At 34.6% G+C, this 25,193-nt stretch overlaps 1 protein-coding gene and 1 long non-coding RNA gene across 3 annotated transcripts in view; one reads left to right on the top strand and one right to left on the bottom strand.

Annotated features, from left to right (window-relative positions):
- The window catches only part of PTPRQ (protein tyrosine phosphatase receptor type Q), a 269,344-nt gene that overhangs the window by 25,666 nt on the left and 218,485 nt on the right, over positions 1 to 25,193 (bottom strand). Inside the window, exons 50-52 of the mRNA XM_036865712.1 lie at positions 19,467 to 19,566; positions 16,834 to 16,962; positions 479 to 560 (exon numbers count right to left, since the gene is read on the bottom strand). Coding sequence (XP_036721607.1) covers positions 479 to 560; positions 16,834 to 16,962; positions 19,467 to 19,566 — 311 coding nt within the window. The remainder of the gene's footprint in view (positions 1 to 478; positions 561 to 16,833; positions 16,963 to 19,466; positions 19,567 to 25,193) is intronic.
- Positions 1 to 25,193, top strand: part of LOC118901912 — a 90,124-nt gene that overhangs the window by 52,677 nt on the left and 12,254 nt on the right. The window lies entirely within an intron of this gene.

Here is a 25,193-nt window from a genome sequence, read left to right as displayed (position 1 = left end):
TTTCTGGAAACATCAAGTTCTGTTCTCAGGTTCATCTGTACTACTAACATAAACTAAGCAGGCAAATATGAAATGGAATTATTTAGTTTCTAAATCTAAAATAGTTATTTAAATATAAAGCCACATTTACGGTACCACCCAAACCTCGTACACACACAAAACCTGATGCATACAGCATTCTAGAGTTGCATGTACATCTGGGTGAGAGAGCAAAGAAGAAACAGGGCCAGGCTGCCCTTGCTGGGGAGGTCTCTGATGAGGAGCACCTTTTCCTGACACAGTAGGTGAATAATTCTGTTCAGGTTGCACCGGAGGCTGCCCCGTGTAACGTTACTATCCAAACAATCAACCTGGTAATTGGGTATTGATTATCAAGGCCAGAGTCCTTCATGGCCTTGCAAGCTTAAACTGGACATGAAATGTGACACATGAAACGACTGGAGGTCTGGCAATGTTGTGACAACTGCTAGTAACATACCGAAAATTCTTCTTGAAACTTTAGGTTGTTGTTTGTGCAAAGCTCTTCAACATGTTGCAGAAAGGATTTCTTGCTTATCGGCCTCCAAGCAAAGAAAGGTATAAAATGGAGTCATGTTAGGTTGAGTTCTTTTCCTTTAGCCTGGGCACTCTCTTTACAGTTGACAAGTTAGAGGACAAGGGACATTTCAAAAGCACACAGCCCTTTAAAGTCACTCTGTCATATTTACAAAATTAGCTTCCCCTTTAAGTTCACTTTCTTTGTATGTCATGGTATAAAAATCCTTCAAATTTTAAGTGACTTTAAATGAATGATTTAACATTTTAATGAAGAAAGTTTTTCAAGCAAATGTAAGGGCATAAAGTCATCATTGAATCCTAAAGCACATAAAACCTCTTTGTCATACAGAAAACATTTTATACGTTACAAGGTTTTAGAAGATATAAAATATTGCAGTGACCTCATTCTCGTAACGACATGGTTTTTAAACCCTAAGGAGTTTAAATATCCCTGTATTACTTCCCAAGCTAAAATACAGACATGCAGGCTTCACCCCAGAGAGAGAGAAAGCATTTCTCCAGTTACCATGCAATTAGTCATGCTTTTATGATTTATATCCAGCTTGGAGGTTTTTCTAACAAACATACAGAAAAGGAACCACACATTAAGATTCATTGAATCAGGGAATCCAGAGTTGATACTCAAAAAGAAGAAAAGATATTTAACAAACTTACTTGATGGATTTTCTATAACTAAGTAACCTGCAACAGAGATTGTGTTAAATACATTATGAGTTGAGGGTACAGCTCTTTCTGAAAGAGTTCTAGATTAAAATCAGAAAAACAGGGTAAATCAGCAATGTATAACATGCTATGCCTTTAACTGATATTTGATCATTATTTTAAATTCTGTATCATTTTGAAATTATATTATTTGGACCGAAATATGGCCAGATAATAATTTGGCTTCTTTCTCAAGCTAAGAAGGTACTCTTTTATATTGTTAGGCATTTGGGGCATTACATCAAAAATAGGTCACTTTTTAATATATTGCATAGTATTTATTGGTCTAAAAAAGCTAATGTGAATTAAATTTTTTTCTTTGTTCAGAAAGAGTGCTAAATCAGGGAGTGTGAATCTTTGAAAAATGACATCAAATTGCCTAAGTCTTGTTTCATGAGTGAGTTTTCATGAATATATAACCCTAAAAAATGACAATCATTTCAATTACTTTGGATATACATATCTTTTGTGGCAGTTCATTGGTCAAGTTATTTATACTCTGAAAAAAATTGAAATAATTTTTAACAGCTAAATAGACTATGCAGCACACAAATTCAGAGATGGGTACATCTTTAATAACATTTATCATGCACAACAAATTAGCACTGCAAAAAACACAAAAGGCACAAAGTATGATGAAATAAAATGAAGAACATGTACCTTTATCAAAGTTTTTAATTTTAAATATTATTAGGGATGATTTCACTGTATTTCTTAAGTGACAGATATTTACAAGAGGATATGGTTTTTGAAGTAAAGGACAAATGAAAAAAATTAGATTGAAAAATGTGGCTTAAATACTTTGAAAATGGTCAGAGGTGTGTGTTCAATGAAGAAAACCTGAGTCAAAAGGGTGTATTTTATTACAACACAGGAATTGGTGAAAAATATGGAGGTGCTGGAGCAAGTATTATCAAGAAGAGTGGTAGAATTCTTGGTTAATGCTATAGGTGTCCCCAGGCAGAAGGAAGTATCTCTCAGCAACTCAGGGTATAACCTAGTAGAGCAACATAGCATAGCATAGAATCACAGGTTAGAGCAAAGTCTTGGTGGATGAGCTTGTGGGCTTCTCACAATACCCTAGAGTGATTCTAAGGAGGCACCAGAGAAATTCTGACTCTAACTAGATGGATATGGAGATGCCTGAATGGGATATTGAATCAGAAGAATCCTTAATTTGGGGACAGGAAAACAGAGTGTATGAATTGGAGGGCCTGGAAAGACTTCTGACACATGCAGTGGGGACGGAGGCAACAAGCAATCCCCGTTGAAAATAATTACACCTCAGCAAAGACCAGCAAGAAAAAAAGACAACCATGAGCCAGACCCACACTACCCAAGCCCCTGAAGATGCCTGATGCCCCAATGTTCCTACGCCATGATATTCCTCAGAAATAGGAAAGGAACGAAGGTCAGGTTGGGCAAGTATTAATGAATTGAGCTTAAGATAGAAATGAATGAGATACTTGAATTAGCAAGATCATTTTCCCTGCTACCACGCAGAAATGGAAATGCTTGAGTTGTGTGGAGATCACTTTTATAATAGCAGGGAACATTATTGAGTTTGTGATTGGTGAAATTCAAACACTACATCTGCTTTAATGACAGCCATCCTATAGTGGGGAGATTCTCTTTTCCCAGAGGATCCAGGATTATTTGAGGTAGTACTGGCAAAAATATTTTTACTGTGCTATCTAGAACCTGAAATAGAGCTAGTTTGTAGAGCAAGAAATAGCTAAAGCACCAGATTATTATTCATATCCTTGTTCTATTTTCATTAATGATCTATTCTCTCATTTAGAAATTATGATTAATACCTTTTAGTCAATTTCATTTCAGTGAAGAACTCCACAGAAGGTTGCTTTTATTTTACTATTATTATTTTATTTTGCATTTGAAAGATCTCTCTAGAGATACTGATTTTAAACCGTAACTGGCTAGCTATTGGATTTGGGTGGATATTTGTGAATTATTTTCTTAAAAAATAACAATGCCCTTTTAAAAATGGCTTCAAATACCTGATCCAACAATTACCAGCTATATTGTCTTGAGCAAGTTACTTAATCTTTCTTAGTTCCTAATTTAGAAAATAGGGCAAATATATGTAAATCAAGCTCATATATGTAAAATGCTAGGAAACGTCCACCCCTGGCTTTGGAAGCAGTACGTAACTGTTAGTTACTATCATTAGTATTAAAATTGCTATTTCTAGTTTTATTGTAAAACTCAAGCTCCTCCTACTGATCTGTTCTACAGTTGATACTGATATAATGATGTTTTTTGTTTCCAAAAGAATAAATTTTACTCAAAACTGGGAAGACTAGATTGCACTAAATTAAGCAGCAAGATTTCCTATGGTATTCTTCCTAATCAGAGTCCCAGAAAAAACAGTGATCACAAATATTTCAAAGTCACGTTTGGTTTTCTAGTTCTCAGTTCAAATTCTAAATAAATTCCTAATAATATAAAGGCTGTAATAATTGTTTTCATATTATCATGTGAAAGCATTTCTAATCATGCCTGCATTTTTTACATTATTCCTTATAACTACCCTTCACATTACCCTGTTTGTACTCCAGATATTTTCTTACTATCAGTTTCTTCTACCGTTCCAGGTGTTTCCCCACAACCAGATTTTCCTGATTGCTTAATGGCTGATTCAAATGTTAACTCCCCCATGGACCTTACCCTGTTCTGTTACAGAGAAAATAATTTCTTCCTCCTATGAAACTAAATTTCTATGGACAAATCATCTTCCACCTTCTGTTACGGCTATATAAAAGTACATGTATTAAGGGCACATGTATTGAGATTCATGTATGCTTGAAGGCAGGGACAGGATTAACACTTGGCTTACTACAAGTCCCTCATAAACTTAGTAGACAGTGAATAAGTCATTGTTAAATATACAATTGTGGATGAATTCAGACTAAGATACATAGTAAGCTAAATACAACTGCTCTGATTATTATGAGAGAATACCTGAATTAAATGAATTTTCCACAAAAATATTAAGCGATTGAGAATTCTCAGGAGATCCTACTCAAAGGATTAAATAAGTATGATCAATAGATGCATCAATAAACAGTATACAAGTCTAAACAAAGCCATATCAGATCCTCTCACATTAGAAGTTAACAGGTGCTAGATACTTAGGAAATTACATGAACAATAGAATCACTCTTGTCTAGACAAGTCATTAAAAAAACAGGTTTTAAAAAATAAGATCTATTTGGCTTTATGTATTTGTTTTTCAGTATCACTCTCTTTATCTAAACCCAATCACTTTACATAAGCTGTTCTTCACACTTGTATTTACATAATGTGAGAAACAAGGCTTCTAACAGTCTGTTTTTATGTAATTTTCTAGTCTATGCTTATGTCACAACTATGTGTGAACTGAAATCAAAATACCTATCTGGATAGCTTAAATTGAGAAGACATTTTGGCATAAATTATCTGTTTCAAATAAAAGTTAGTTTTTTTCTTGTTTTTGTCTGTAGTCTCCATGTCATTGTCTTGATTCTTGGCCTCATATTGTATATTTTTCTCTTAACTAGTGGCTGCATTCTAAATATTATTTTTCTTTGAAGTTTTAAAGTTTTGTTTGTAAACAGGAAAAAATAGTAATGTGGACAATTTATTCAGGGAATTAGAAAAGAAGGTGGCATATAATATGAAGAAAATGCACTGACTTGTTACTGATGAAGAAATTAAATTCCTTTAAGAAAAATTATTTGGTTAGATAAGCATAAAAAAAACCTCATAGAAATTAATGTGTATGAAAATCAACAGTGTTATTTCAGGAGTGCTATTTTCAAATAAAGTGATCTATGGAGACACTCAAAGAGACTCAAATAAAAAACTTCTATTAACATTTTAAAAAACTTAAAAAATCATTACATGGAGAGCATGTTAGACTGGTATAGTCCTCTTATTTTATTCACTTACAATACAACAGTGAAGGATACTGTCAAATCATATTCAGTTCATTAGTGTATAAATCAATTTGGGAATTGTTCAGATTTCAATAAGATAACTGACCACTTTCCAATATAAAGGGCTAAACACTTTTTATTACATGAATCTTAGCTTAAATCCTGTGCCCTTTTGTTGAAAAGGGTATTATTTCATGTCTGGGCTCATTTTTTTTTCAAAGTCTATCAAAAACTTAAATTCCACTCAGATTACTCTTGATAGATCCAGAGAGGAACCATTTATTTATGTTGGCAGTGGTGATTGAAGACCATATTGTCACAGAGACTCAGCTTTACCTCAAGGTCAATTAGTTGAAATCTATAGGGAATTAAAATATAGTGCAAATAGAGAGCCATAGATGATAGCCTATAGATGAGCAGCTTAAATCAGCATTACCAGTGGAATAAGACAAATTGAGAAGCAGTGTTTTCTACTTAACCGGGTAAGTTAGGTTAAAAAGAAAAGAACCTCAAATTTTATTGCCTTAATGTAAAAATATGTATTTGTCACACTAACATGTACTTCATATTCAACTAAAAATCTCTGAAGAATCTATCTTTCTGGTAAAACATGTTAATTGATCTTTCCAAGTTTTGTAAAATATTGTTTATATATTTCAATTCATTATTCCAACATTTACATTTATTTCTACAATGATATTCTGTTACTTATCCAAAGCATTTACTGTAATGCTTTCAAAGGGATCTTAATTTTTGTTTTTTCCTATTGTTTTTATTTGTTATAGGCTTTCAAATAGTATCCTTTCAGACCCTCCTCCTTTCTTTTATCAAATCACCAATGACTTTTCTCTGGTCCTCAATACAAATTAAAAATATTATCCCAACCAGTGGCTAGTACTATACAGCTGACTCTAAAACTTCACTTTATAAGGTAAACATGCCACCTGAATAAGTGAGTAATGCGATATTTTTCTTATTATCTAGAAAAATAATCAATTAGTAAATGCTATCTAAGTAAGTCCTCAGCATGTCTCTTTATATCTGTAAGGACAAATAGGTTTTAAGGGAGCTTAGCTCTTTGAAGGGCAGCTCATTAGAGGCAGTGCCCCTTCCTTTTTCATCACAGTATTTCCAGTGCCTGGCACTTGTAGGTGCCCAATTGATAGTTCTTTTATTCAAACAAGGTGAAATGGTCTTTTAAATACATATAGAAAAGCAACATTCCTGCTGACGTCAGAGAGGTGAGATAAGATTCTCAGGGTGTCAAGAGTTGAATTTTCCTTATTACTAAGCCTCTCCACATTAGCACATGTGAAACCAAATTCTTGACAGATTCTTATTTTGTAAACCATGTATTCTAAATTAAAACTGTGGTCATAACCCTAGCTACCTCCAGGGCAATAGGGCAGAAGCAGTAGAGAGGATGAAGACACTGCCAGCAGCTGTGTGAAGAGATGGGCAAAGGTTCTTAGTGAGGGGACCTAATGAAGAGGAGACAGATGACATAACACCATTTAAAAAGAAGTCTTGACAGCCTGAGCTGTTAGCTTGCCAGGCAGGTAAGCACAGAAATTCCTCTGTCAGGGGTTAGAAGGCGACCTCAAAAAACTAGATTTGAAAGAAGACTACATCTATTTTAACAAACGTGATTTATGTAGAGGTGTTTAAAGGTTCTGATTAACCTGAACTCTTAAGTTTAGTTCTATCAAAGTAGAAGCTCTGACTGAGCAGGACTCTGTTTACTGATTCCAGGGGAAGAAAATGTGGTGATAGAAGAGATACAGTGAGGGTTCGATAAAATGGAAGCATTTCTCTCTGAGGTTAGCTATGATTCCAAAATGCTAAATGTGATTAGAGTAGAAAAGGGCCTGGCTTCCTCTGTTTTAATCACGCTGAGTACTATTCACGGTCAGTGGGAATGTCAGGAGTCTTGGCCCCATCCCATCCAGCCCTGCGGCTCACGGGGACTAACTCTGCTGTAGTAGATCTGGGATTTTGAAATCAAAGGCATTTTCACTCTCTGCCTCCATTCATATCCTTTACATGAAGAAATTGAGTATCTCTGGGGCACTCAATCAATTGTTGGGTCCCTGCTAATGCTGACATTTTGCTATGCTACCTTCAAAATGTATACAGCAATTTTTATCCTAGGATACAAAAGGCATTTCTGGGCATTAGGGGGACGCTTGAAAGCATGCACAGTTGGCTATCCATTGGTCAGGATAGAAGTCAAATTTCTATGAAATGTGCTGCTCGGTATATGCCCCAGAGTCAGAGAACAGGGAATGTCATTGTTTTAGTCCTTACAGATTAGCAGGGCAGTAGTTGAAATGAGCTTGTGTGAAGTGTGAACCCCAGACTCCACCCATCAGACAGAGAACTCAACTCTTGTGTCGTCGTAATAGGACAAGAAGCATGTGAAGAAATCTAGGTAAAAACTTACTTTACTATCAAAGTTAACACAACATGATAACACAGCAAATTCTTAGGACATGCACGTTGCAAGTCAATGTGCATTTTGATAAGGTTAACTTTACCATATCAATAGCATGCAATATCATAGAGGACACTTAGTAAGTAGAAAGTTTAGAGTATTTTGTTTTACAGTTTTTTTGGCTTTGGAAAAAATAGCACATTAACCAACAGCACTTCATATCTTGTATTTTAAAATATAGAGCACACCACCTGAAAAGATTAAAATAATCACAGCAGAGCTCTGCATCACCACAGTAACTTACTGGATGACAAAAATCTCCTTTCGTCTAAAGAAAAATGAAGAGTATCTGGAAGTAAAGATTCATTATTTATTTAGTATAAAAACACACTGCAGTGTTTTGGATTTGCTGCTATAAGAACATGAGCAGTAAACATCTTAAATTTCATTCTACTGTAGGACATTTCTTGTCCCAGATTCACATTTTGTCCAGACAGTTCTTATTTGGATTCACGTATTTTTGCCATTGCTTGCAAAATAGTTAAGACAGAAGTAAAATTAATGACCAGAATCTGTCAAAGAACTGATGGCAATTAACATGCTAACAATTTTACAAAGAATTTCATATATCAGTCAAATTTTATGTATTCTTACTGAAGTCACAAGAATTGTACTACTATTTTCCAGTTTCTGCAAGATTGAACCTACACTAAAATGCCATCATTCCTTTGCCCCATATCACTAGAGAATAAGTAATTCAGAAGAAGCAGTTCTTCCCTTAGAATCATTCTCTGTATAGAAAATGCTACTTGAAGAAGGATGTCATGGGCCCTTGTCTTTTTAAGTGGGTTTATATTGATTTAATCTAGTATGCTTCAGAGTTAAATACACACACACACACACACACACAATTATAGGTGTATGTTGATACTTCAGAATCAAACTGACCTGGGATCATCTTGGCTGTCCTATTTACTAGGTGCATGACCTTGGACAGTTACCTAAATTCTCTAGGCATCTTTTATTTTTCATCTGTAAAGTGGGGATAAGAGTACCTACCACAAATGATTGAACGAGTTGGGTGAGATCATTACATACAAAATTTAACAAATAGTAATTGCTCATAAACAGTAGCAATTACTATGTTAGCAAACCCTGTATGTGAAAGTAGATTGGGGTCATTCTTAATTTTACAGATATTATAAATAACAATAATAATACCAAATGTATTCTGATTTACAGTTTACAAAACACATTCATAGGATTCTTTTGAATGGTAAGCTTCCTGAAGGCATATATATTTAATAAAAATTTGACATGCAAACTTCTAAAGTTATTGAAGAAAGATACTCTTAAAATAGCCATTCAATTGTTTGCTTCATTTTGTTGAGTTTTTTTTTTTTTTTTTTTGAGAATCCTGTTCACTGTTGGAGGGACCCTGTGGGTGAGGCGGTGCGTTTTGTTTGTTTGTTTTTAAATTTTATTTATTTATTTATGGCTGTGTTGGGTCTTCGTTTCTGTGCGAGGGCTTTCTCTAGTTGCGGCAAGTGGGGGCCACTCTTCATTGCGGTGCGCGGGCCTCTCATTATCGCAGCCTCTCTTGTTGTGGAGCACAGGCTCCAGACGCGCAGGCTCAGTAATTGTGGCTCACGGGCCCAGTTGCTCCGCGGCATGTGGGATCCTCCCAGACCAGGGCTCGAACCCGTGTCCCCTGCACTGGCAGGCAGATTCTCAACCACTGCACCACCAGGAAAGCCCTGTTGAGAATTTTAATTCCATTTATGATTACTGGATTGGGCCTTGAGTCTTAACATAATGCACCATTACATTCACTCAACTAAAATAGGCAAGATAACTAGTATGGAATGATGCCCAAAATTTGGGGGAAAAAATTGAGGACTGGAAGAAAAGGAGTATCTGTCAAGTAAGAATATTGGTGACATTGATCAATATTATTCTATTTTTTTTCTGATTTAGTCAGTGAAAGAAACAAAACTTCTAAATTAAGTGTAGAAAGGAGACAATGAAAAATAAAAAAATTTTAGCCAGTAGTAAGTATCTTTATCTTCTGAAAATTTTGTTGGGTTATTTAATTTTAAGTGTTATAACTCTCTTGGGAAGGCAATCTGTGTTACAGTTAAATTAGTTAAAAGCAAACCACAGGGCCGGTTAGGCTCAGCAATGTTTTTGCCTTTTAAATTATATCTTTATTCTTTTAAACTTTCCTAAGAGTTTAATCCTAGATTTAATATAGGATTTATTCTGTAGAAGTATAGATAATCTATACAATTAAAATACTGGATTTTTTCAACTTCATTGGATCTTTTTTAATTGAAGTATGGTTGAATTACAATGTTGTATTAGTTTCACGTGTACAGCACAGTGATTCCATTTTATATGTGTGTGTGTATATGTATATGTATTTTTTCAGATTCCTTTCCCTTAGAGATTATTACAAAATATTGAGTATATTTCCCTGTGCTATACTGTAGGTCCTTGTTGGTTATCTATTTTATATATAGTAGTGTGTATATGTTAATCCCAAACTCATTTATCCCTCGCCCCTTCCTTTCCCCTTTGGTAACCCTAAGTTTGTTTCTATGTCTGTGACTCTATTTCTGTTTTGTAAATAAGTTCATTTGAATCTTTTTTTTTAGATTCCACATGTAAGCGATATCATATGATATTTGTCTTTGACTTACTTCACTTAGTGTGAAAATCTCTAGCTCCATCCATGTTGCTGCAGATGGCATTATGTGGTTCTTTTTTATGGCTGAGTAATATTCCATTGTGTGTGTGTGTGTGTGTGTGTGTGTGTGTGTGTGTGTGTGTGTGTGTGTATATATATAAATAATACTGGAAGTCCAATATATATATATACACACACACCACATCTTCTTTATCCATTCATCTATTGATGGAAATTTAGGTTGCTTCCATGTCTCAACTATTGTAAATAGTGCTGCTGTGAACACTGGGGTGCATTTTATCTTTTCAAATTAGAGTTTTCTCTGGATATATGCCCAGGAGTGGGATTGCTGGACCATATGGTTACTCTAGCTTTAGTTTTTTAAGGAACCCTCCATACTGTTCTCCATAGTGGCTGCACCAAATTAACATTCCCACCAACAGTGTAGGAGGGTTCCCTTTTCTCCAAACCCTCTCCAGCATTTATTGCTTGTAGATTTTTTGATGATGGCCATTCTGACCAGTGTGAGGTGATACCTCATTGCAGTTTTGATTTGCATTTCTCTAATAATTAGTGATGCTGAGCATCTTTTCATGTGCCTCTTGGCCATCTGTATGTCTTCTTTGGAGAAATGTCTATTTAGACTGTCTGCCCATTTTTTGATTGTTTGGTTTTTTGATATTGAGCTGCATGAGCTGTTTGTATATTTTGGAGATTAATCCCTTGTGGGTCACTTTGTTTGCAAATATTTTCTCCCATTCTGTGGGTTGTCTTTTTGTTTTGTTTATGGTTTCCTTTGCTGTGCAAAAGCTTTTAAGTTTCATTAGGTCCCATTTGTTTATTTTTGTTTCTATTTTCATTACTCTAGAAGTGGGTCAAAAGAGATATTGCTGTGATTTATGTCAGATAGTGTTCTGCCTATGTTTTGCAACTCTGCTCTAAGAGTTTTATAGTATCCGGCCTTACATTTAGGCTTTCAGTCCATTTTGAGGTTTTGTGTGTGTGTGTGTGTGTGTGTGTATGCTGTTAGAGAGTGTTCTAATTTCATTCTGTTACATGTAGCTGTCCAGTTTTCCTGGCACCACTTATTGAAGAGACTATCTTTTCTTCACTGTATATTCTTGCCTCCTTTGTCGTAGATTAGTTGACCATAGGTGAGTGGGCTTATTTTTGGATTTTCTATCCTGTTCCACTGATCTATATTTCTGTTTTTGTGCCAGTACCATACTGTTTTGATGACTGTACCTTTGTAGTATAGTATGAAGTCAGGGAGTCTGATTCCTCCAGCTCCATTTTTCTTTCTCAAGATTGCTTTGGCTATTCGGGGCCTTTTGTGTTTCCATACAAATTGTAAATTTGTTTGCTCTAGTTTGTGAAAAATGCCATTCATGATTTGATAGGGATTGCATTGACTCTGTAGATTGCCTTGGGTAGTATAGTCATTTTGACAATATTGATTCTTCCAATCCAAGAATATGGTATATCTTTCCATCTGTTTGTGTCATCTTCAGTTTCTTTCATCAGTGTCTTATAGTTTTCGGAGTACAGGTCTTTTGTCTCCTTAGGTAGGTTTATTCCTAGGTATTTTATTCTTTTTGATGCAATGGTAAATGGGATTGTTTCCTTAATTTCTATTTCTGATCTTCCATTGTTAGTGTATAGAAATGCAACAGATTTCTGTGTATTAATTTTGTATCCTGCAACCTTGCTGAATTCATTGATGATCTCTAGTAGTTTTCTGGTAGTATCTTTAGGATTTTCTATGTATAGTATCATGTCATCTGCAAAGTGACAGTTTCACTTCTTCTTTTCCAATTTGGATTCCATTTATGTCTTTTTCTTCTCTGATTGCTGTGGCTAGGACTTCCAAAACTATGTTAAATAATAGTGGTGAGAGTGGGCATCCTTGTCTTCTTCCTGATCTTAGAGGAAATGCTCTCAGCTTTTCACTGTTGAGTATGATGTTAGCTGTGGGTTTGCCATATATGGCCTTTATTATATTGAGGTATGTTCCCGCTATGCCCACTTTCTGGAGAGTTTTTATCATAAATGGGTGTTGAATTTTGTCAAAAGCTTTTTCTGCATCTATTGAGATGGTCATATAATTTTTATTCTTCAGTTTGTTAATGTGTATCACATTGATAAGCAGATATTCAAAAATCCTTGCATCCCTGGGATAGATCCCACTTGATCATGGTATATGATCCTTCTAATGTATTGTTGGATTCAGTTTGCTAGTATTTTGTTGAGGATTTTTGCATCTATGTTTGTCAGTGATATTGGTCTATAATTTTTTTGTGTGGTATCTTTGTCTGTCTGGTTTTGGCATCAGGGTGATGGTGGTCTCATAGAATGAGTTCAGAAGTATTCCTTCCTCTGCAATTTTGGAAGAGTTTCAGAAGGATAGGTGTTAATGCTTCTCTAAAAGTGTTGTAGAATTCGTCTGTGAAGCCATCTGATCCTGGACTTTTGTTTGTTGGGAGTTTTAAAATCACAGATTCAATTTCAGTTCTTGTAATTGGTCTGTTTGTATTTTCTATTCCTTCCTGGTTCAGTCTTGGAAGGTTGTACCTTTCTAAGAGTTTGTCCATTCTAGGTTGTCCATTTTATTGGCATATAGTTGCTTGTAGTAGTTTCCTGTGGTCCTTCATATTTTTGTGGTGTCTGTTGTAACTTTTCCTTTTTCGTTTCTAATTTTATTAATTTGGGCCCTCTTCCTTGTTTTCCTGATGAGTCTGGTGAAAACTTAATCAATTTTGTTTATCTTTTCAAAGAACCAGCTTTTAGTTTCATTGATCTTTTCTGTTGTTTCCTTTGTCTCTATTTCTGCTCTGATCTTTATGATTTCTTTCCTTCTCCTAATTTTGGGTTTTGTTTGTTCTTCTTTCCTCTATTTGCTTTAGGTATAAGGCTAGGTGGTTTATTTGAGATCTTTCTTGTTTTGCAAGGTAAGCTTGTATCGCTATAAACTTCCCTCTTATAACCGCTTTTGTTGCGTCCCATAGGTTTTAGATCGTCGTGTTTTTGTTTTTATTTGTCTCTAGGTATTTTCTGATTTCCTCAGTGATCCAGGCTCAGCAATTTTAAAGAGATAGGTCTGCGTTACCAGTGTGTGTATGCTCAACTTGCTAATATTTCCTCCTAGAAATGTTTCTCACTTCATTGTGTTAATGGCTGTGTTTTGAAGGAGCCATCACAAAACGTTGTTTTGTTCATTTGTTTATCAAATAGCAAAACCCAAGGGTTATTTTCTAATCTGGTAAATGTGGAATAGATGAGCACAAATATCAAGAATTCTTCCCAAGAAATACAGCTTGCATTCACTAAACTTCTTATATAGAAAATGTGCATAATGAAATGATGTCATTATCATTCCAAATAAGAACTTAAAACATTTTCTTGGCATATCCCTGAATGTTCTCATGGATTTATAGAGTATTAAATCTTTGAATTTTGTTCCCTTTCAAAAAGAAAAAGAATGAGAGAATTCTTCTTCAGGTCCTTTGTGAAATAAGGTATAATACAATCAAATGATGAGAGTTTATACATATAAAAATTATAGGAAGAATCTTAAAATGTATATAAATATATAGGCAGATATAAAATAAATAATTTCTTAACCACAAAACCCTAAATCCTGAAGAGGATTTAGTACCAAGTATTGTAATAACCATTTTTGGTCAACTAGGTAACTCCCTAAAGTTAATATTTTAACTACTGATTACATATTTTATCATTTCTGTTATGGACATGTGAAGACCTATAACACTGAGGAAAACTGCAAGTCCAATTAGCATGAAGAAAGTAGGCAGGTTGGAAGGAAAAGAACATGCCTATGCCTCAAGTACAAACAGCATGTGTTAATTGGGTAGATTTAAAGGAAATTATCTAAGTTCCTTCTTGTAAATAACAAAGACATAGGGCATAAGTTACTCAACAATTTGGAAGCTAACTAACTCCAGCTCTTTGGTTCTTCTGTCTCAGAATCTACCATTAGTCTCTGTGGCTCTACCCTCATCAGACATGTATGGCTTTGAATAGATTTAGATTTTCCAGCACCTGAAATACAGGTGAAGAGCTTTAGAGCTTCAGCGAAGAATGACCACGTGCATATGTGCACATGGCTAATTATGAATCTGTTAGTTACTGTTTTTTCTAGTCTTACTGTCTAATGTATTAGTGACTTTATTAACATGAAAAACCTTCAGTAAATAATAAAGCTGGAGATAGATCTCTATAATGAAAAGAATTAATACCAAACCACTTGATAGTTATTTTAATTTCTGTAATAAATCAAGCAAAGCATATTAGTATGTGCCATTGGAATTACCAATGAATTACTAGAATCATAACAAGTAAATGAGAAAGCAAAAAGCATGAAAACTAAAATTTCTAAGTGTGCTATGACTAGTGGTAATACATACCAGTTTTGTATGTGCAAAAACAGATAAAAATTGTTTTGAAATATACTTTAAAGGCAGTGGTACATCCATGTACAAATAAAGTGACATATATATAAATAAACATGGAACAGGAAAATAAATGAGTCAAGGTTAAATAAGGCTGTCCCTGAATTATAAGTACACGACAATAAACAATCTATACAGTCTTTGCCCACCTTTTCCATTAGCTGTCATGACAGTCATTGTTTAAAAAAGATGTGTCTTATCCCTTTTTGATAATGGCTGTGTTCAGCAGTGGAGTAGGGGGCAAGCTGTGAAAACACATAGAGCTTAGGGGATCTGACCTCACATAGCCTCTATAGAATGGTAACCCCCTCGAAAAAGAATACTTTCTCCAATACTGACTGGCTTTTTTTCACTGTATTATAACTCCTAAAGATCTACTTACTAGAGACTTTTGGGGGATTAATAAAGAATCTTTTAAAAAATGCTGTAAAATTGGGCACTTAGAAATTCACATTTTAGTATGAACAGATTCAACTAAATTGTTCAAAAAACTAAAATTAATTGCACTCAGAGATTTGAAGTTCTATCCCTTGTATACTTTCACGTGTAGAAGAAAGAGATGGAGATCCGAGGCCTGAACTCAGAAAGGAGTGTGGAAATGGAGTTGGGCCCACAGGGGTAAAGGAGAAGAAACTTCCTTTTACTATGCAGTATGACCCTTATAGAACTGAGACACAGAGCCTAATACTAGTAATGCTCTATTGTTGCTATGATATGATTTAACTTTGACAGGTTACCCTGAAAATCGGTTGATCTTTCATGTGGAAAACTATGTCCTGGTTAACATATAACCATCTTACACATAGTCTTTGGAGCACTATCCATTTTAGATAGGAACAACCTGTATTGGAACATAAACAAATGTAGATAAATATAAAGAAGTTTTCATATCCAACAAACCAAATTTCTTTGTAATTTACTGATAACACTGAATAACTTTCATTTTGTCGCATTTGGAAGGACCCTGCTTATCAGATAACACTTCCCTCTATAGCACATATATATACGTATACGTATATCTACGTATAGCACGTAGATATTTTTAGACATACTGGAAATATTTTTGCAAAGTCAATCTATTAGGTAAAGACCAACTTTGGTAAATGACAACTATAAATGATTAATTCCTTTTTAAGTTTAAGACCTTTGATGCCGTATTTTCAGAGTTGGTAACAATTTCTAAAAGTTCAACACAGCTGTGCAGGTTCTTCGTAACAATTGTCATGTGCTTGTAAGCATCACAAAATATTGGATCTCATAAGAATTGAAACTTGTTAAGACAATCTGATGATAGTTTTTATTAAGAATTTGGAAAAAGAAAAAAACAATCAATCACTGAACAAGCAAAAAAATAAAAAATATAAAAGAATTTGGTGAATTATCTTAATAGAAGTTTCTCAAATGTGCCAACATTTTGAAGAATTTATCTTTACAATTAAGCGTTCTACTATTTCCAATATATATTGATGACATATTTAGTATACATGTTTTTACTTTTCCTTTTAAAGGTAATTTTAACTTTGTATTTAATTCTTAAATACTAAGCAATTTTAAAAATGAAGTGTTTGTTAGTACACAATTTAGACTTCTAATGTCATTTTATACTAAAATAAGGAGGCATAAGACAGGCTTTTATAAAAATGATATAAACAATATCAAGTAGTTACAAATTTAATTTAAATTTGTGATAAAAAATGTGGACACCTCCAGGAAATCCAATGTAAAAAAAAAACTGTCATCTGAAGTGAATTACTAAATATAATTTTAAAGATTTAATGTATACAAATATTTGTCTCAGGGAAAAAAAAAGCTTGGTTGAACATTATAGTCCAAGGTTCCTATTGAACTCGAAAGTATTTATTAGGAAGATTGATTCTCCGAACACCAGTGAGAAGTGTGTAGAAGATGGAGGTCACCCTTTGAAAGAAGATCTCTGCGACCTGTGTAAATAGGAGCCCCACAGACACTTCCAACAAGCATAGGTCAGAATAGGGTCATGGCTCCAGGCCCTCTGGACCACTGTTCGCCCAGAGGAGTGCTCACCGCGTTAATCTCTCGTCCTTCAGTTCCAGGTCTGCCACTGTGATCAGCTGATCTAGGCTGAATTTAGTGTCAATAATTTCTGCATCCCGAGGAGAATATGTCCCACCTTCTTTCTGCTTCTGTCGAATTCTAATAAAGTCCAAGAAGGGAATATCATAGAAAGCATATGAAATTATATTTAGTTTTCTTAAGACATTGGTCAATTTCTTTGTTGGGATCACTTCCCTGAGTGTGTTGCAAATTTGCAGCTACTCAACTCTTTTTCCTGTTTTAATTCCACAGAATGTATTCTACTATAATTTTTTAACATGCTGCTTTTAATGAGAATTAGTTCATCAAGGCCCGAGCCATTGGCACATTTAAAATACAGAGCAAACGAGACTGAGGCTGTGAGCTTGTTTCTCCTCCCTCAAGCTGTCTCATATATTTGTCATAAAAAGGAAATATGCCAATGTGGACATAGCTCACTGCTGTCAGCACCAGTGCTAAAAGACAATGCTCCATTGTTTTTACATAACGTGAAAATACATAAAAAATGTGTTTTGAATTGTCTCATTGGCTTTTATAAAAATACTGTCAAATATGTAATATCTAAGTATAATATAACTATACAGATTATGTAATCTAAGAATATAATATAACCAGAAAACTCAGGTTCAAAAATAAAAGTCACATGCATCTGCGAATCAAATCAAAATCTCTTCATTTTGAGCCCTTTACATGTTTATTTTTATATGACATAGTACGGTATATTATAAAGTAATATTTGGCTATTCTATGTATCTTTTGCACTTCAAACATTTAATATTTATTATGATTTATGTGTTGAGAATGATATAGGAAGTATAAAATATGGTCCTTATCCTCAAGGACATAATTTAGTTGAGAAGTAGGATCTAAATGTAGAAAAAGCATAAAAAAAGAGAAAAAAAGTCAAATTACAACTCCTAAAACAGTAATTGATTAGTTATAAAATGTTATATAAGTGATTACAACTATTAGCATTTAGAGGAAATAAAAAGTAGGATTTGACTTGAGTGTTCCAGAATGAGAAGGAGGAGGAAGCACGTTTCCAGCTGACTGAACAAAAGCAGAGTTGTATGAAAACTGACGGAACGTTCAGGTGAGAACAGACTCTGTTGGCTGAAGAGCCGTATGTAGGAAAGTTGTAGGGAATAAGAGGGGCCCATTTCCTGCCCACAAAAGGAGTTCATCCTATAAAGAAATGATTTTAGAGCAGGAAAACAATAGCAATATGGTGGATGCACATCCCTCAGGGACAAGGACCATATATTACATAACATAACTTTAAAAGTGCCTAAAATAACGACCTTCTCTCACCATCTTCTGGCTGAATCTGAGAACACTATCTGGTATAAGAAAAATAAATATCTTTCAAGAGCCCTTCAAATTATCCATCAAAACGATAATTTAAAAGATTCAAGATGAAACAGAGGATGCTTGGCAAATGGAATACAGAACACCATTCTTCGGATAAAATAGAGCCTATTGAGCTACTTAGGAAATTAGTATAATGATTATTTTTACAAATGTAAGGTCCCTTTAACTCGGCAATCTACCTTATGAAACTAGATTTTAGGATCACAACTAAGATTTCCCCTGAGGTCCTGTAAACAACGGGAATTAAGAGACTGATACTGAGAATTTGAAAGGACACTTGGAAAACACAGTACAGACATTTTGATAAAGTAAACGTGAGAAAGGGGCCCATCGTATAAAGAAGTTGGACATTTTTAAAGTGTCCTTACTGGAAAAGTGATCTCTTCTGTATAAAATCTGAAATTTAGACCTGATTAAAATATTTTCAATTAAACCTATCAGAGTTATAAAATATTCAAAAAGATGTAGAAAGCCTGGCAGCTTCTGCTTTTGTGTTACCACTTTATTGTCTCTCAGCTCTACATCCACACTTCTTTGCCCTGCTTTGTGATACTGAAGTTAGACTATGTAACATTTCTCCTTTGCCAGCTGGCTGGACGTTAAGCTTTGTCAATAGAGGACACTGCAGTCATCCTGCAAGGCAATAGGGTACAGGGAGATACTTCCCTTGGGTGTTCTAGTGCTGCATTATTCTTATTCATTGTGGAAGCCCAGCAGCCCACCTGTATGAGCACTAGCTGCCTCTTAAGTTCATGCTCTCTCCATCAGTGAATGATTCCAGGTAGCTCCAGCCCACCCACACAATCAGGCAAGAGTGGGCTGCTTCCACTGTCCGATTCCAGCCTGCCAACTCTCCAATAACAATGGGTAGCTTCTACAGATCAGCTCCAGCCCTTCCTTTGTCATATTTCTTTGCACAAAGATAGGTGATAGGGCTGCGTGTGCCTGTGGTAGCCATTCCATGTCAAACTTGGGAGTGAGATTTCTTCTAGTTCTTTGTTCCTTTATTGTCCACTCTTCCTTAGCCTAGAGAGAGTAGCTTTGTTGCACTTGCTAGTTCTGGATCCCTTAGTGTTTTCTCTTACCCCCTTTAGCTGTTAACTATTTTTACTAGTTAACATATTATTAAATGTTTCCCATTAAAGTAACCATTGTGGCTTCTGTCTCCTGATTGGGCCATGACTGAATGATGTCCATAAAGCATCTTAGGAATAAGTACAAATAAGTCTTACCTTGCAAATGCAAAAATAGCTGTTCCAAGAAGAATGATTGAAAGGATACACAAAGTGACTGAAAGTATAATCTCTACAGATCTTTCTGAAAGCCCTTCACCTGAAGAGGAAGACGTATAAAATCATTAATTATATGTAATACTACATTGGGTCTCAAAATACAGAAAAAAATTTTTTGGCATATTTCTCAGTAATGCTAATGAAATGTACAAATGTGTTTCTCTTCTTCTCCTAGATCTTCTAACTTTGGAGCTCAATCCTTGGTGCTCTTCTTTTTTTCTATCTAAACTCACACCTTTGGTGAACCTGTGCAGCCTCATGGTTTTCATTTTCATCTATATGATGATGACTACTTAACTGTAATCTAAGGAACTCCCGACTTGTATATCCAATTGCCTACTATATATCTTTATTTAGAAGTGTAATTAAATTTTAAAAATCAAAATTTCCAAAGCTGAACTCTATTCTTCCCTCCTTTCAACTGCATCTTTCTACATCTTAGTTGATGGCAACTTCATTGTTGTAGTTGCTCAAGCCAAAAATCTTGGAGTCATACTTGACTTTCTCTTTCATAGAACTCATCCAAAATCTCTGAGGAAATCCTGTTGGCTCTATCTTTTTCACTAAAAGAAACTAGGGAAACTTGGAGAGATAGTAATTCCAAAGTGTGATTAGGGAACAAAAGGAATTGGGGATATCTAATGGGGCAAGAAAGCTAAGAAATGATCAAAGGCTAATGGTATGGAAAGAACAAAAGATCTTGAAGAGATGGCCAAAGATGGAACAATTTAAACTTTATAATGAATAAAAACTGAAATTGATTGAAATAGATTCAATATAAAAATCCATGAGTTCTAATATTATTCAATGAAAGAGAAATGAAAATTAAAACCAAAAATGTACTAATTTGTAACCTCTGGTTTTAGCTAAACAACTTTTTTCTTCACTCTAAAAATCTATAATTAAAGAGAGAAAATTAAGCATTTTTTCCTGTGGCTTTCTCATCTGAACTGTTTTTTATGAATTAAAAAATAGCCCTAGTTAAGGAGATAAAGCTCCTTATTAGAGGAGAATTCTGTTTACTAAATGTGGAAGAAATAATAAAATTAGAAATTAATTTTGCATTCCTAATGAAATAATTGACTCAGGTAACAATCATAAGTATACTTTAAATGACTAGGAGAAAGGTTGAAAGGCATTTGGATATTTAGGGAATGTCAAACTATCATCTCACAGATTATTTGCTGGTTATAACAAGGGAAAAAACAACTTTCCAGTGAAAGGTCCTGCTGTCATTACCACTAAACTTACTGATCAATTTTAACATCACTGAAAATGTGACAACCAGATATTATACACCTGATGTGAGGTATTTTGATCTACGCAGCAACACCTGTAAAGTAGCCCTGCCAAAAATGTTCATTGTGAATATTCAAACCTTTAGATCTTATCTCTAATTTATAAGAAAGTAGGAAAAGGAGTCAATGACACCAATAAAAAGCAATCAGACAAATTCAAAATATGGAACCTCTTGCAGGACAACTCATCTGGTTGCCTAAATGAGTCCATGGTATAGGGGGGGAAAGAAGTCTCTTCTAGATTAAAATAGATTGAGACAAAATCATCAAAAATAATGTGTGAACCTCTTATTTGATCCTGTTTTAAACAAACTATAAAGAAAAAAATCAGAGGATGATTTGAAACTATATATATATATATATATAGTTTTATATAATATCAAGGATTTATCATTAATTTTGTTGAACTGCAACAATATAACAAAAACATACTTATTAGAGAAATATGCTAAACTATTTTGGAGTGGAATATGTAATGCTTTCTGTGATTTACTTTAAAATACTTCAGAAACAAAATGAAAAATGCGTAATTAAAACAGATGTGGCAAACCATTAAAAATTATTAAATTTAATTAATAGGTATTTGGGGGTTCATTATACTATTCAAAACTTTTGTGTACGCTCTATTCACTTCTCACTACCTCTGCTGCAAGCATCCTGATCAAGGCCACCGTCCTGTTTTGCATGAATTGTTGTCTGGACACCTAACAAGTCTTCCTGTATCCACCCTGTCCTCTTTCCATCTATTTCTCAACATAGTAGCAAGAGTAATGATTTTAAAACATTACCTGTCTAATTTCTCCAAAGAAGATATACAGATTGCCAACAAACACATGAAAGAATGCTCAACATCATTAATCATTAGAGAAATGCAAATCAAAACTACAATGAGATCTCATCTCACACCGGTCAGAATGGCCATCATCAAAAAACCTACAAACAATAAATGCTGGAGAGGGTGTGGAGAAAAGGGAACCCTCTTGCACTGTTGGTGGGAATGTAAATTGATACAGCCACTATGGAGAACAGTATGGAGGTTCCTTAAAAAACTAAAAATAGAACTACCATATGACCCAGCAATCCCACTACTGGGCGTATACCCTGAGAAAACCATAATTCAAAAAGAGTCACATACCAAAATGTTCATTGCAGCTCTATTTACAATAGCCAGGACATGGAAGCAACCTAAGTGTCCATCAACAGATGAATGGATAAAGAAGATGTGGCACATATATACAATGGAATATTACTCAGCCATAAAAAGAAACGAAATTGAGTTATTTGTAGTGAGGTGGATGGACCTGTCTGTCATACAGAGTGAAGTAAGTCAGAAAGAGAAAAACAAATACTGTATGCTAACACATATATATGGAATCTAAGAAAAAAAAAAAAAAAAAGGTCATGAAGAACCTAGGGGCAAGACGGGAATAAAGACACAGACCTACTAGAGAATGGACTTGAGGATATGGGGAGGGGGAGGGGGAAGGGTAAGCTGGGACAAAGTGAGAGAGTGGCATGGACATATATACACTACCAAACGTAAAATAGCTAGCTAGTGGGAAGCAGCCGCATAGCACAGGGAGATCAGCTCGGTGCTTTGTGACCACCTAGAGGGGTGGGATAGGGAGGGTGGGAGAGAGGGAGACGCAAGAGGGTGGAGATATGGGAACATAGGTATATGTATAACTGATTCAGTTTGTTATAAAGCAGAAACTAACACACCATTGTAAAGCAATTATACTCCAGTAAAAATGTTAAAACAAAAATTACCTGTCTACTTAAAATCCTCCTTATCTCTCACAGACAAAATCCAAAGTCCTTCCAATGGCCTATGGCCATAGGTTAATGGCCTCTGGTTCCCTGTTATCTGTTTGACTTCCCTTCCAATCTCCACCTTGCTTACTACTCTGGAGCCAGACTGGCTTCCCTATTGTTCTTGGGACACACCAGGTCACTCTTGATATAGGGCTTTTGGCCAGCTTCTTCCTGTGCATAGAAAGGTATTTCTCTTATAGATCTGCCTGGGTAGCCATTTCATTACCTTGAGGAATTTGCTCAAATATCACCTAGTCAGTGAAGCCTACACTGACCACCTCTTACGGACTGAATGTATGTGTCCCTCCAAAATTCGTATGTTGAAGCCCTAACACAAATACAGTGTGACAGTATTTGAGTAAGGAAGTAATTAATGCTATATGAGGTCACAAGGGTTGGGCCCTAATCTGATAGAATTAGTGTCCTTTTAAGAAGAGACACTAGAAAGCTAGTTCTCTCCCTCCGTGTGCACATGCTGAGGAAAGGCTATATGAGGACATAGCGAGAAGGAGGCGTTCTGCAAGCCAGGAAGAAAGCCCTTACCACATACTGAAGTGGCTGGAACCTTATCTTGGATTTTGTGCCTCCAGAACTGTGAGAAAATAAACTTCTGTTGTTTAAGCCACTCAGCCTATAGTATTTGTTATGCCAGCCCAAACAGACTAAGACATTATGGTATTTAAGATTGAAAGCTGCAACTCCTTCACTTCCTGCCTTCCCCCTTCTACCTCCTCTACACTCTGTTCTACTTTTTCTTTTCTCCATAGCCCTTTGTAACATATCTTATAATTCATTTATTATCTTATTGTTTATTACCTGTCCAGAATGTAAGATCCCTGAGGTCAGGAGTCTTTGTTTTATTCAAAACTTTATTCCAAGTCCTGAGAACAGTATCAGGCACATAGCAAATGCTCAATAAGTATTTTCTAAATTTACTGATATATAAAAATATCGATTTTGAAGTATAATAGAAATTAAAATTTTTCAGGTTGAAGATTAGGCATTAAACCAAATAAGAATATATAAGTTATTAATTATTTTGATACAACTAGTAATTATAATTATAACCAATTTTAAGTTATATAATATATAATTTTACTGTAAAAAGTATTAAAGTCAAGTGACAAAATAGGTTAACTATCTGTAAAATACGCAGGGGTTAATGTTTCATCTTTTCTTCCCTGGATTGGTGCTTATGAAATGTTAACAATATGAAAGAGTTTCTGTGGCTCTTCTGCATGGTGGATTTGAATGAATACTGAATCTTAAACAGTTATCAGAGTTTCATGGTCATCTAGAATCTCCAGCTAAATTTAGAAGACTCTAAAGGAGCATGTAGCTCATAAAGTATTTTATATACACCTTTTTCATACATTAAAATATAAATGGTTTGTTTTATGAATTTTCACATGCTGACTGCTAACTGGATATGCTTGGGAAAGGAAACATGAAGATGAATAGAATCATCTTTATCAGGTAGTATTGAGTCACTGGACCTTGGAACCTAGTGGGGAAAAAATGATTTCATAGACCACAAAAAATTTTCAGATTAGATTACCATTTCAAAGCACTAGCCAAGTGAAGTGAGGAAATGACATATGATGTATTAATAAACAATAGGTAATCCTTTGGGCACATGTATTACAAATGTACTACTAGGAAAGGACAAAATGTACTATGACTGTCCAGTACAAATTTTGATTCACTGCTATACATGTACCCACAGAGCATTACCAGTACAGAATGAAGTCATTTCTCTAAATCCTTTCACAGAAAACAAAACTTTCACTTGAAAATATAAACATGATTCTTTTTGTAACGTGTACAAGTCATTTCCTGATTAGACTTAAAATCCATTGAAAGGTCAAATTAAATTGTTTCATTTGCATAACAGAATGTACTACTGTAATTAAGCAAATCATAATTATAAAGCACTACCTAATTTTTCATAGTATTATCTTTTGATTATCATTATTTAAAGTCCTCTATGGATCTGACTTTTTTTTTGGATCTGACTTTTTAATGCAGTTTTATATCTCTAAGAAGAAGCTTGAACTAAATGAGTTATAAAGCTCCTAGGACAATGCCTGGCTCTTGATATAGGTACTTACTACATGAAAGATCGTCTTCTTAATATTATTATTAATCTGAAAAGAAAACAACTTCTTATAACAGAACTTAAGTATAAAAAGTTCTTCTTCTCTTTTAGCCCAGTATTAGCCATCCAGAATATTCAAATACTGCACAAAGAACTTACTAAAGGTCTCTCAATTTCATAATTCAAGAAATATAAATTAAAATACCCTAAATAAATGTTATTTTAATACATCATATTGGCAAAATATTAGAAGTAGATAATAAACAGTGGCCAGGTTGCAAAGTCATACTTATTCATTGTTAAAACAAACAAAAAGGAAGTATTGCATCTTTATGTGTAAAAACAGTATACTTATGTATGAATGTTAGCCTCAGAAAGCTAAGACGAGCAGGTGCAAAGAGAACAGCTAGAAATAATTTAAAATGTTGAGAAGAGGAAATGGTGCAGCAAAGATAG

This window comes from Balaenoptera musculus, chromosome 10, assembly GCF_009873245.2.
Source record: "Balaenoptera musculus isolate JJ_BM4_2016_0621 chromosome 10, mBalMus1.pri.v3, whole genome shotgun sequence".
Taxonomy (NCBI): domain Eukaryota; kingdom Metazoa; phylum Chordata; class Mammalia; order Artiodactyla; family Balaenopteridae; genus Balaenoptera; species Balaenoptera musculus.
The sequence above is the reverse complement of the archived record's forward strand: the minus strand, read 5'-3'. Positions and strand labels throughout refer to the sequence as shown.